At 43.6% G+C, this 13,446-nt stretch overlaps 1 protein-coding gene across 1 annotated transcript in view; it reads right to left on the reverse strand.

Annotated features, from left to right (window-relative positions):
• Window positions 1-11,701: 11,701 nt before the first annotated feature.
• LOC139608600 (protein shisa-9-like) overlaps window positions 11,702-13,446 on the reverse strand; it is a 2,488-nt gene continuing 743 nt past the window's right edge. Inside the window, exon 2 of the mRNA XM_071462539.1 lies at window positions 11,702-13,010. Coding sequence (XP_071318640.1) covers window positions 12,286-12,969 — 684 coding nt within the window. The 5' untranslated portion in view covers window positions 12,970-13,010 and the 3' untranslated portion in view covers window positions 11,702-12,285. The remainder of the gene's footprint in view (window positions 13,011-13,446) is intronic.

Consider the following 13,446-nt stretch of genomic DNA (forward strand, 5'->3'; position numbering starts at 1 on the left):
AAAGGGAGCTGCACTGATTTGACACACCGAAGTCTATTTACATGGCTTTCTGAAGGAGTACTACTTCATATGTAAAAAAAATGTATAAAGCCTGTTGTCGTTCCACACAGAGCTGCACAAAATCTGACAGATCCCCTCAAGTGATGTCACTTAGGGACCGTTGGTTGGTGCTGGACTACAAGTTTGAAAATAAGAAAAGTCTGTGGGTGTGGAGGTAGCCCACTCCTTATCTTTGCTTGGGGCAGGGGGCACGAGTCTCTATCAGCCGCTAGTAGCATAACACACCCAAATCCTGAACTGACTAAACTGGCAGTGGTTGCACTGTGGGTAACGTAGGTGCCGGGATTTGACCAGATTTGACAGTGGTGTCAGGTGGTTTATTCCATCCCTGATGAGAGAACGCTCTTTCACCAAGCTCTAATTCTGGCTTTGGCCTCATTCGTTGTTCTTGTAGTAAGAAAACAGTGGCAGTGTGTACAGCTCCAAATCCTGAGCACTGAATTGCACAGTCGTAGCTGAGTCAACACGATAAAAAAAATGCCGACAATCACAGTTAAATAGTCTTATTTTTTAATATGGGGCGATCAACTAATTTTCTTTATCTTGTTCTTGTATTGTCTGAGTGTCTATCTCTCACCAACTGGAGTTGGACATAAATAGCTCTTGGTTTTTCTTAAGATGTGCCTTATAAACTCATTAGGCTTTTGTCATTCACAGTCAACCACCCCAGAGTACTGTGTATGTCAGTGGGTGTTGCACACACACCCCTAGACAATTCTCGCTGCTTTATCTTGTGCCTTTTGGAGCTGTCCTATCTCACTGATCACTGCATTGCCCCAAAAGCCTGAACAGTAGCTGACCTGACTGTCAATTAAGGCTTGGGTTAACTGTTTCACTACCTCCATATGCAAATAACCAGCTATCTGTTGAATCATTCGTGAAGCGAGAGTCCATGATAAGTGATTATCTAAGTGAATGCCTAGAGGAAGAATGTGCAGAATAACAAAGACGATATCTGCGGTTCTGCTGCATTGATTTTGATCTTTGTTATTGTGTGAGAGGAGCACAATGCTACTGGTGAAGCCAAGGAACTGCATTTTTGTTTTACATCTTTTTCCCCACTGCATGTTTTGGGTAATGTCTAATTACAGGTTTTAGTTGTGTTTTGTTTTTGCTGAGGAAACATTTGTGTGAAAAGTGGCTGGTCACCACACTGTAGCTAGGTTGCGATTCAGGGGCCGCATCCTTCAGAGGCTGCATGGGGACTGACTAGGTCACAGTGACACAACTAGGCTGTCCCATTTCGCAGTCTAAGAAGTGTGGCCATCTTTTCCTGGGCAACAAAAGCTCCAGTGGGTGGATCCCTCATGGCCCAACCTATCCCAAGATTCATTGTGCACCAGTAATGAAAATAAGCACAGTTGAACCATTGATGGTACAACTGTTAAACGATCAAGGGCCTTAAAACCTCAAGTATTGTGATAAAAAGTCACATATTGTCAAGGTTGTTAGGCAACAGGAGCGGCGCTTTGTGATGCAACAACAAGGATGGACACGACATAAATCTGTAGGCCGGACTGTCTCATTTTGGATTGGGTTTGGCGGCCTATGTCTAGGGTTGCCACCTGTCCCATATAATACAGGATACTGTATACCGTATACTGTACTGTGAATAATGTAATGTCAAGTAAAACCAAACTAGTTATAGCCTGCAACCTGATTGGAGAAGTTTATCAATGGGCCGTAGACATAGAAGGTGGCATCCCTATCTACAACGGCTAAGAAAGTGAGCCCTTCATCCTCTGAATGCTGCGGCCCCCGAAATGGGACACAGCCTGTGTGTTTACATGAGTTTCTTTCAATGTGTCCTTTAGGATGATTTCCAGTCATCTGTATGTGACTGGGGGGCTTTTGGCTGCGCGATACATGGGGCAAGATTTCCTGCAATATGGTCATGTATGGACTCGGGGCTCATTGTGTGTGAATGCGAGAGATGCAAAGGAATGTCAGCGTACTACGCACATATTGCACACACACTCACACGTCTCTGCACCTCCCTTCATGTTTACTACCGACTGCAGATAGACACTAACCGGCCACCACAGCTGATGGCACCTCCCTCCCTGTTACACACACACACATACACACAGACACACACTACGGGCATACTCATCACTTTGAATAAACACGGTTCCCTCTCCCTGTGCATTTGCTGAATTTACAGTGTCGATGGTGTTCACTCCCTTGATCAATAATTCAAACACTGGTGCCTCTGTTCCGCTAACGAAGCTCATGTGTTTAGCCCCCGTTGCCTCACACACGCACACACACACACACACACACACACACACACACACACACACACACACACACACACACACACACTCATATGCACAGGTACACAAAACACACACAAGGATATGACCCACCTGACAGCAACAGCCAGGAGCAACTTGTTCACACTCAACCTGCCAAATAGAGAAGTGAGTTCCTGTGGCTGCTTCTCTGATCATCTATAAACTATGTGTAGGTGTGATAATGTGAGTGAATACCAGGGTCACAGGTGCCAAAGAGTGGCTCCTGCAGGGACTTTGTTGCTGGCGTGATGCTGTTTTAGTGTTAGATATGATTACACTGCTTGTTTTTTCAGCCACAAGTATCTCCATGTGGACAGGTGGTATGTGTGTGTAGAGTATGTGCACGTTTTTACATGCGTGACCTTTGTATTTGACCTATTACCTGAAAAGAGTATAATCCTCCCTTAAACATTATAAGTCTGCGGCTGGAGATGGTGCATTCCTGATCCTATTTTGGAGATGATAAATAGCTTCATGGGAAATGTAGGAAATCACAAATTTACATATAAGTAAACGAGAGATGTCAAAGGAAGGTCAACTCCAAAAAGATGAAAACAAAAATAAGAAAAATCCCACATTATTGAGGTCTTGCTGTGTTGGATTTCCCCTTTAAACCTTGAAACTGCTTGAACTATGTTCCACTCTATTTATAGGATCTGATTTTGTGACAAAATTATATTCATTCATTCAAATCAATTCAGATCTTAATCATCTTATTGAGAATCTGTTTATATACACTGCGCATGGTACGTGTGTCTTTGTGAAATTGCGTATTAGATTTATGACGTGAATTTTGTCCCCCTTCTGAACATTTGCATCACACAACAGAAAGACTTTCAAAGCCTCCTGATCTTTCTTCTTCTTCTTCTTCTTCTTCTGTAAAGACTTAAATCACTTTCTCCCTCCATCTTCCCTCAGTTGTCAATTCTTTTTCTGTTCAGTCTTCTCATTCTTTCTCTCTCTCTCTCTGCCCCCTCCTCACCTAAACGCAGCCCTAAATCTGTCTCTTTCTCTTCGCCCTCCTCTTTAAACCACACCGTTTGTTTTCCTCTCCTCCAGTCTCTCTCTCCGCTCCTCATCCCCTCTCTGACTCATTGCCGTGCAGCGCCTCGGGCCTCCACGCACTCTTCTCTTGGCTTGCCGCTCAAACAACTTGCTGATTTGGACTTTTAATCTGCTACAAAAACTGCACCTGTCTCCGGGCTATGTGGTGTTTATGGAGCGCTGGCTGAGCTCGGCGAGAGTTTGTGCGGATGCGTTTGATAGAGTGGAGATGGCCGCGCAGCTGGTTAAAAGATTAAGACTCGCAGGGTGGGGTAGATTGACAGAAATAGTCTGTGGTGGGTGGAGATAATTAAATCCAAATCAGTGGCATTAGGAATAAACAGGTGCAGGTTTGGTAAGAAAACGCTGCTCGTGCTGCGCTTTGTCTTCCCGTTCCACATGTCACGGGTAAAGTTGTTGTTCCTCTCACTCACAATAAGTAATACACTCACACAGGTCAGCCCCAGTTCTTATAATTTTGTGAAACTGGCATCAGTGAGTCCAGGTTTAAAGCATCAGCTTATATAAGTCCACCAACAGTTAAAAATGCTGCAAAAAGGCTTTGGCACGTCTCCCCGCACACAACAAAGGAGACAGTTATAGTGCATCAGCAACATGAGCGTGTTACTGACGTCACATCTTTCAAATCCCCCCCCCCCAAAAAAAGACACATTATCCCATCAATGTGCAACAGTTGCCAGATTTAGAAATAACCACTGAGTGATGTCTTTGATATGGAGCATTACATTTGCATGAATGTGAGCCTGGTCTTTACATTACTGTAATCAGTCCCCCAGGAATTTATGGTTTTGTCATTGCAAAAATTAACGCAAGTCCAACCGGTTGTCACACTGCCAGACTGGATGGAAATGCTCGCAAAAATAGTCACATTCCCCTGCAGAATGTAATCTATGCCATGAACCCAGGTCAGGTCAACGCTCGGCAGAACAACTTCCACTTCCACTGGACTCTGTGGCTCTGAGTCCAGGTCCTCAGACAGTGTCCACTCTGAGACTAAGTTCTTTAATTTAATTTTTTTTTCTGATTAGCTATTTGGGAAAATTGGGCAGCAACAGGAAAAAGGAAATTATTCCTATTTTTAGGTACTTGTATTGTTCTTGAGCTCTGTGGTTGCAAAAACCGTATGGGATATAAAACATGATGAATTTATTCCATGAGTTACCTTCAGGTTACTCGTCTTATGGCTCTTTATTACTCTCTAACATGTTACGTAACAGTGATGTGCCTGAGATCATCAGTACCTCCACTCTCTCCCATCACATTACAGCCACAGTGAGATGAGACTTTGCTAATGTCCTGTAACAATCAATTCTCCACCCAGATCAGGACACACACTCACTGATTAGTTGCTACTGATGTTACAGTAAGTCCCCAAACAGAGGAACCCTTCCTCCATCTCTCTAATGTGAAATGTCCTGAATACAGAGAGGCCTGCATTTACATTCAGGACATACAGTACAGTACATGTTTCCTGTACATGCTCATGTTCTGTTAATGCATTAATGCACACATTATTGATCCTGTAACTGCACATGTGGATGCACTTTTGCAAACCATGGTGCCATTTTATCTCTGGGCTTCTGGTGAATTTTATTTTTCTGATATTATCAGATCTGATATTATTATCCTGGTAATTTGGTTTGCAGCTTTTCACAATGTGCACCTGCTGTTGCACTGTACTGTTGTGCATCAAATAGCCATTGTATGCTTGTGGAGCTTGAATAATAAACACGTACTAACAGATAAGAGTCAGCGCAGCAGCCAGATTAGCTGCTGATGAGCTGCGTTGAAAGTGTGTTTCATGTGTGACCTTTTCCTGAGGACGGCGGCTAACCTCTATCTGTCACACGCACAGATGCACCCGTAAACACACACCATCACCATCTGTCTTCAAACCAAAACCACTTTCCAGTTTCTTAACATCACTCTTCACGCGATGCATCTATAAAAAGAAAAACTTTGGGATAATCCAAGGAAAAAGAAAAGCAGCTGTGGCAGATATCTCGCCGTCACAATCTCTGTGTCACCGCTCTGTCGTCACTCATCGCTCCCTCTTTTCTTCAAAGTTACAGTTAAAACCAGCTTTGCTGTCTCCGACAATTACTGATAAAGAGTGAGGAAATGGAGATGCACACCCTGAACCACCTCGTACACAAAGTCATGAAGCAGTTTTGTGTTTCTGCAGTAGGTTGATTCTTCTGCATTGCCATGTCTGCTCTGTTGTATTATCATTAGAATTTTAGGCATTTGAATAAACTTGAAACCTCTACTTTCAAGTCCATGTAACAAGTCCCCAAGGGGCTGAACAGTTCCATGGTAATAAAACAAACTCAGTCCGCTGATGAGGACAATGTGATGCAGTTGAAAGCACCAGAACAGTGATTTAATGACCTTTGAGGAGAGATAATTGTGTCAAACATAAAGTTACCAGTAGAAACAGATTTGAATCTGAGGTGGAGTGCACACAGCTCAAGAGAATAAAACTGGTGCTATAAAAATCAGTCGGTATCTAACATTAATTTAAAACAAGTTAGGTTGATGGAAACTTGTACAATTTGAATGTACACCAGATAAATGAAAGAAAAGGTACTTATGTGTCTTTTTTGTCATAGAAAAATATGGAGGTGGGGTATTCACACCCACATTTACATCTGACTGCTCATTTCCTGGTAGAGAGCTGTGACTATAATGTGCATGACAAAAAGGATTAATGGTGACGCATATGGTGATTTTTCAGTTTTCATGTAGCCGGCACAGCTATATGTGGGATATTGTTCAGATGGAAACTGGAGTGTTTGTGGTTTATCCTAAACAAACGAACATGCAGCCTTTCCCCCAAGCCCAGAGGTTGCCATACGTTGTTTTTCTTTTCTGCAGCCACACTGAAAATTAATGTATCATGATCTGTCAGCCATCACTGTAGTTTTCCGGGTTGTCGTTCAGCTAATAGGTGCAGGTAGCGAGCATGTGAGTGGTTTTGTTTTTGCGCTAACAAGCTAACTCCCTCTGGCACAGAGGCTTGCAACTATGTTCTTCATTCAGCCGCCTTGAAAAATGGAAGAACTGCAGTTTTCAAGTATCTTACATAGTTATCTCAGTTGATTTGAGCTGGTTTTCCTGCCTGTTTGAAGCTGTAGACAGATGGCCCATTAGAGGTTTGGGTTTGGATGAAAAGGAGCCACAGGGGCCAAACTCACTGTGAGTCTGCTGGTCTTATGAACTTCACTTTTGACTGATATGGGTTTGACTGTGACAGACAAAATTTTCATCTTCAGATGAACTATTTTCAACAGCCTTTAAATATAAAAGGCCACCTTCGAGGTGTATGACAAATAAAAAGCTGTCAATCTTTTTTAACTTTTCAGATGTCAGCCATTTCAGCGTTACCCTGACGAGACAAACACAAAAACAGCACACGGCCAAACCCTTGAGTCAGTGGATGCTGACCCACATTTAAGTGTGTGTGGGCCCTGTGACGCCTGGCAGGACCGAGGCGGAGCAAGCAGAGGATGAAAGAGGAAGGTATGGCAGCTGGAGGGTGAAAATTGTCACATCTGATACGGACAGGAAGCTGTCGACTTATATGTCCTCTCACTTTGAGAATAACTGCGGCACATGTGCACACATCAACACATTTACTTGTAAGCATACATGCATGCAGCCATGCTCACACACACATTGGTGCCAGGTGAGAGGTGATAGACAGTGACAGTTCAGCCCTGGAGGTGATCAGAGGGCAGGAGAGATGGAGGCGAGCTGAGGAAGTGGAGCAAGGAGAGGAGGAAACTTTGAGGAGACTCGAGGAAAACTTGGTGGAAATGTATTTTTTTCCACAGGGCAGGTATTCAGCGCTCACTCTGCTGTGATTCGCTTCGTGCCTGCTGTGACTTTCTTCCTCTCTCCGAAGACCAGAGGAAGTCACAGTGGAACCAGAGACAACAGGGAGGAGGAGCTCATCAGAGGAAAAACAGGATAGTGCAACACAGCAGGTGTGTGCGTTATCAAGTATGTTGATGATAACATACAGTACGTGCTGCAACATTTGTGAGTGTACAGCAGGGCTGTTAAAAGCTAGTAAAACATCTGTGTAATTAAGAATGAGTGCGGAATGATGATTCTTTAAAATTTTTATGGATTTCACTTCACTACAGAATGTTTGCCTTGTTGATTTGACTCTTTTCATGTGTTATTAGTGGGAGTACGTACAGCACTTCACTGCTTTAAGCTGTAACTAGTGGGCTTCTTTGTTAATATATATCAGTAAGTTGTTCATAAGGCAGCTTTTAGAAAGGCAGGTTGTGTAAAATCTCCTCCAAGCATAATGTGCCTCAATCACTGTTAGGGTTCAACAGCTGGCACAGCTGCAGGACATCCACAGACAACTTAATAACTTATTAACACACAATAATTGCCACCCACCTCCCTCAGAGATCAATTCAATTCAAATTACTGATGTAATTGTTATTAACGATATGAAACTGCAGACTGTCAAGGTCTTGTTAATGAAAAACTGAGAGAAATGTCTCCCTTCTGCACAGACTTAATGTTATGATATGTAACCTCTCAGCATTAAAACGTTTGAAGACAACCATATTTTATATTTGTTGAGTTGTGTACTTACATTATCCCAAATGTTTCCATCACTTTTCAAATCTAGAGAATCTTAATCATGGTAACAGTCCCTGTCATTTTGCTGCCTGTCCCCTCTGACTCAACGTTGTTGTGAAAATGACTTTTTATCCAGTTTTAATGGTACATGAAGGATTTTAGTAATTGAACATCTGGATCTTTTCAGAGAAACAAACGGAGCGAACATTAGTCGCTCCCAATCCCTCCAGCATGTCTCATGTCTGCTGAACAGTGTCGGAGATTCGCAGATTTTTAACGCGAAGCTGTTTTCCTCAGTGTTTTTACCAGATTTAATCACCGGGTCCGTTTGTTTTCGAGATGCAGAGACGTCTGTGGATAATTTGTCACTTCACTAACAAGTCATTGAGTTTATTATGTGTTTTAATCCACGGTCATTATAAAGTCAACAAGATAGTTTAGAGTTTAGAGAGAAGTTAAACTAGAAGAACTGAGATGATTATACAGCAGCTAAAGAGATTTCTCACAACTTTTCTCCCCAAAGTAATTTTCATTTGTATCTTTTAACAGATTTATCAAAGCATTTAAGAAAGTGTTTAATACTTACTTTAATAAAACCATATAAAGTATGTCAAATAAAAAAAGATCTTAAGATCTGGAAACTGTCTTTAAATGTTGCTCTGTTTAAGTGATGATATGTCCAGTGCAAATGAATGATTTCACAGCTCAATGAAACTGCACCAATTGCTCCAAAAGGTTCAAACTGCCCCAAGCACGCCTTTGAAATATCAATCATGACAGCACAACCAGGTGTCATTAGGACATGTGAATGAGAAACAAAGAGAGAGGGTGAAACGGAAAAGTGATCTCATTGGTTGCTTGCAGTGATGGTCCATATGTATGGTCCCACACTGTATTGAGTATTGCTTATCTGTCTGCCTTAAATCAGGGCAGAGCAGTCAAACCCTTTAAATGACAGTGCCCTTCATTACATAACATGATAGCTAAACACACATACACACACACACACGCATACACACACGCTGGAGATAGGCAACATACTAACACAAACATATAGAACCATCTGCCTGTCACGTTGACGCCAGGTGAAAAGCTCATATCTCCATAAGTTTAAGAAAGCCGTTCTTGTTATCTTAAAGAAAACGACTCTGATCATTAGGCCCAAAGTGTCTGAACAGATTTATTAACTATACGAAGATGATAAATTTGATCTAATGTCTCATTATTTTTGTGTGTAGTTGTCGAGTGATTGGAGATACAAGGTTTCCCCTATTGACAGCAGCTGGGCCACACAAATGCCCACACACATACATACATGTGCACACACACTCACGCATGAACGCACTCACTTGCACTTGCCCACAGTTGCGCGCACACACTCTCTGCGTGAACCATGTGACCTCTCCAGCCACCATGTTGGTCCGTGGCCTCTCACACTTGTGTTAGGTGGACGCTGCGCTGCAGTGCATCTCGCCTGCTGGCTATCCTGACCGCAGCCTAAATGCCACCACTATCATTCTTGTTGTTAATTGAACTATAAATCACTGAGAGTGTGTGCGTGTGTGTGTGTATGTGTGTAAAATCATGAAGGTCATCAGTGTTTGTTTACTCTCTCGGTGTAAAGCCAGCCCCTCTCCAGTTGAGGCCCTTCATTAGACGTGACATGTATGACCTAAGGCGACGCTCTCCGTTCCCTTTTTGTGGGCTGAGGATTAGTGCAGCCTGCAAACACACCGAACCTGGCGTGGTTGGAAGAAGCGCCGACATATTAGAAAGTGTGTGTGTGTGTGTGTGTGTGCGTGTGGGAGGAGGGTAATCTGAGAGGAGGATCACCTTAGATTTTAGGTTTCAAAGCTGATTTGGGAGAACTGGTGGGATTTTCAGAGTGTTAATCACCCTCTGCTTGCAGGATGTTGAGACGGAGAAAAAGACGGTGGAAAGGAGAGAAAAAGAAAAAAAAAAAAGAACAGGTGCATGCAAGAGTTTGATAGAGCAGAGTGCAAAAGTCTTGTGCTGTGCCACTTTAAGACCCAACTCTAAAGTGGGTGGGTGTATGTACATATTTATGGATTTCACCTCATGGAGTGTGTGCAGTACATGAGGTCTTAGTTGCACGTACACATTTGGACCAGGGATTTATGTCAGCGGGCTAATAACTAAACGAGCGTGCAGGCAGAGCAGTCCAGAAACGGTAAAGCTGTAATCTTGGTGAAATTTCTTTAATCTGAAGGAGGAGCGGTAATCTTGTCGAGATGGGCTCACAGAAGAGGAGAGGGGTGGGGGGGTGTTTATGCAGCGGGAGTGTTTCTATTTCAGTGAGGTGCTACCCTGCAGGAAATATTAATCCTGGCTGTGTGTTATCCGCCGAATGAGTTTTGCAGCTCAGGTTAATGGGGGGATGCACAAGCAGAGCTGCCGGTTGATGGAGAGTGCTGCTGTCTGTGTGTCCACCTTCTCAATTAAAATGCAAACAGAAAAAACAAACACACAAAAAAAAAAAAATGAGTGAAGGCAAAGGGAGGAGAGGACGAGCTGAGTAAGGTGTGACACAGACAGAAAGGATGAGAAGGCACGAGGGAGGTGAGGAGGTGAGGTGAGAGCAGGGAGGTGAAACGGAGAAAGCGATGGAGAAAAAAAAAGAGAGGATTGAATAAAGATCTCAGTGGTTGAATTGGCCCCTGTCTCAGTTCTTTGGACCGCAGAGGGCAGGAAAAGGTGACAAAAAGAAAAAGGAAGACTGCAAGAGAAGGAGGGATAATGGTGGGACAAGGAGGGACAGAGGGGATTTGGAGGAAGGCTGAGGAAGAGGACTTCAAGGAACATCGACAGTCTGGGTTTGTGACGAAGAAAACTGAGAGGAATTACTGGCTCGTGATGAAAAAGAGATTCATGGAAGGAAACAAGATGAAAAACAAGAAGCTCAGAGAGATAAGAAGAATGAGCTGTAGGATAGAGAGGAGAATGAGAAGAGGCAGCCAGCGAGGGTTGGATAGTTTGGGATGAAGGCGGGGAGATTTGAGCCCATGCTGTGCGCTGTTTGCTGTAATGATTTCCTGAGGCGAACAGATTGAACCCTGGACCACGTATTTGACCTCACTGCAGCAGGGGTGTGTGTTCATGTGTGTGTGTGTGTGTGTGTGTGTGTGTGTGTGTGTGTGTGTGTGTGTGCATGCTTGCATGTGTGTCTGGAGAGAGAGAGAGAGAGAGAGAGATGAAGTACCAAACGCCTAATTTCATTTTTTATGTGGGAATCAATCTGTTTCTCATCAATAACATTTGATGACAGCCCAGCCTGTTAATCATTTGTTGTTCAGGCCAAAAGTGTGAGAAGTGGTTTGACTTGCGCTCGGTGTGAAAACTTGCACACCTGAGGCAAACATAAAAGAAGGAATTCTTGCACAGACGCACAAAGACTTTCCTACTTCAAAAGTTCTTTGAACACCAACCTCAACACCTTAACACCTACTGCAGCAAAAATTGCTTGGTTGATTTTTTTTTTCTTTTTTCAATTTTTTTGTTTATTTCAAATATAAGTCATGCTTACAAGCAAAGCAAATGGTACACAAGGGGTGGAATACAGAAGAATATGAAAAAGAAAAGAAAATAGAAAAAGCAGAAACAAAGAAACAAGCACAGAAACAAAATATGCAAAATTAGAAACAATTAAAAAGAAATAATGAGCAAAAACAAAATAAGAGCATGATTTATATGTGTGTATAGTTGTGTACACACACGAGTGTGTACTTGTGTTCTAACAAAGTTTGACAAACAGGATGAACTGATCCTAAAAACACACCTGAACAGGTTGGAATCAGCTGGTCAAACTGGGTCAAACTGGATTAATTGTTCATGTGCAAACAAACACACACACACACACACGCACACATGTGTTAGTAGGCCGACAAATACACACTCAAAGTTGGAAGTTGTAAATTCCAAGCTGGCAGGTTGTGTGTTAACATGTTGTAACTGCATCCTGAAAATCTGATGTCTCTTTCCCTCTGTTTTGGTCTCTTTTTTTTCTAGGGTGAAGTCAGAATTTCCAACTTACCAACATCCCTGCAATGCATCAGAAACCATGCGCATGCAAATACACACACATGCGTGCATTCACAAACACACACAGACATAAACACACATGAAACACACACTCCCACACAAGCTTTTATCCACCTATTTGCTTATATCTATACTGTCGTCAGCATACAGACTGCTTCCACATACAAACACACACACACACATGTTGTCATGCTCCTCACCTGGAGTTGAGGTCAGAGTGCGCCGTCCCTGCTCCTCCTCCTCCTCCTCCTCCTCCTCCTCCTGCTCCTGCTCCTCCTCCACTTCCTCCGCGGCTCTTCTCCAGGCCCAGTTTGGTGAAGATGCCCACCAGCACCATGATGGCCACCACTCCACAGATGATGTAGACAATGAGGTGTGTGCGGTCCCGCTCCTGGTCCTCCTGACCCTCTGTGATGGTGGCCACGGGCTTGCCAGTGTTGGCCCAGATGGGCGTGTCATAGTTGGAGCAGATGCTCTGGTCCAGCCGCTGCTGGCGGAACTGGCAGCAGAAGCGGTAGAAGCAGGTACCACAGCAGTACAGAAAGACGCCGGCGTTGCAGTTGAACGGTGGGTCCCACTGACCCATCACGTCATAGTAACCCTGGCAACGTGTCCCGCCGGATGGAGGGGCATCCTCATCATCTGCATCTCCACCGCTTGTGGGAGTGGACAATCCTGTCTCTAGAGGGGTGTTTTGGGTTGTCTCCACGTAGTTAGGAGTGGTCTGATTGGCCAGCGTGGTGGGGACAATGAACTGGTCGCCTTTGGTTAATGTCATGGTGGTGACAGATGGGTCCTGGGTGAGGGCAGGCTGATTGTTGAGGAAGGAGATGCAGAAGAAGAGGAAGAGGTGGCAGGAGGAAGGGTCGGTGGCGGCCATGCTGCTGGGAAAGCCCTTTTGTCCGATGTCCCACCTGCAGGCTTTGAACAGGAAGGAGACAAGTGTGGAGACAGATGATAGAGGAGCCTTTTATACACCACAAACTTATCCACACAAGGTGGAAACATCAACGAACAAGAGCAAACAGAAAAACTGTCATCCCCTTTTTATTAAGTTGCTTTTTGCAGAGGCAGAAATGCTACAACATTAACTCCAAAACAAACCACTTTGCAGCAGATTCATATACAGACTGATTTCATCCTGAATGTTAAACACATGGTGAATCTATTGATCTTACACACTTATAGAATCAATGATGGAAAGAGGGCAGAGGATGTTTTAAGCAGGTCAGTCAGAATCACAGTGAGACGTGATCGTCACTGACTTTTTTAATGTTAAAAAGAGCAGCTAAAGGCAAATGAAACGTTCAGTATCAGCTACAGAGAAATGGCTCTTAGGTGACTTTTAAGTGAGAGA

This window comes from Trachinotus anak, unplaced genomic scaffold (assembly GCF_046630095.1).
Source record: "Trachinotus anak isolate AG129_WGS33_773 ecotype Australia unplaced genomic scaffold, CSIRO_AGI_Tana_v1 ptg000025l, whole genome shotgun sequence".
Taxonomy (NCBI): Eukaryota; Metazoa; Chordata; class Actinopteri; order Carangiformes; family Carangidae; genus Trachinotus; species Trachinotus anak.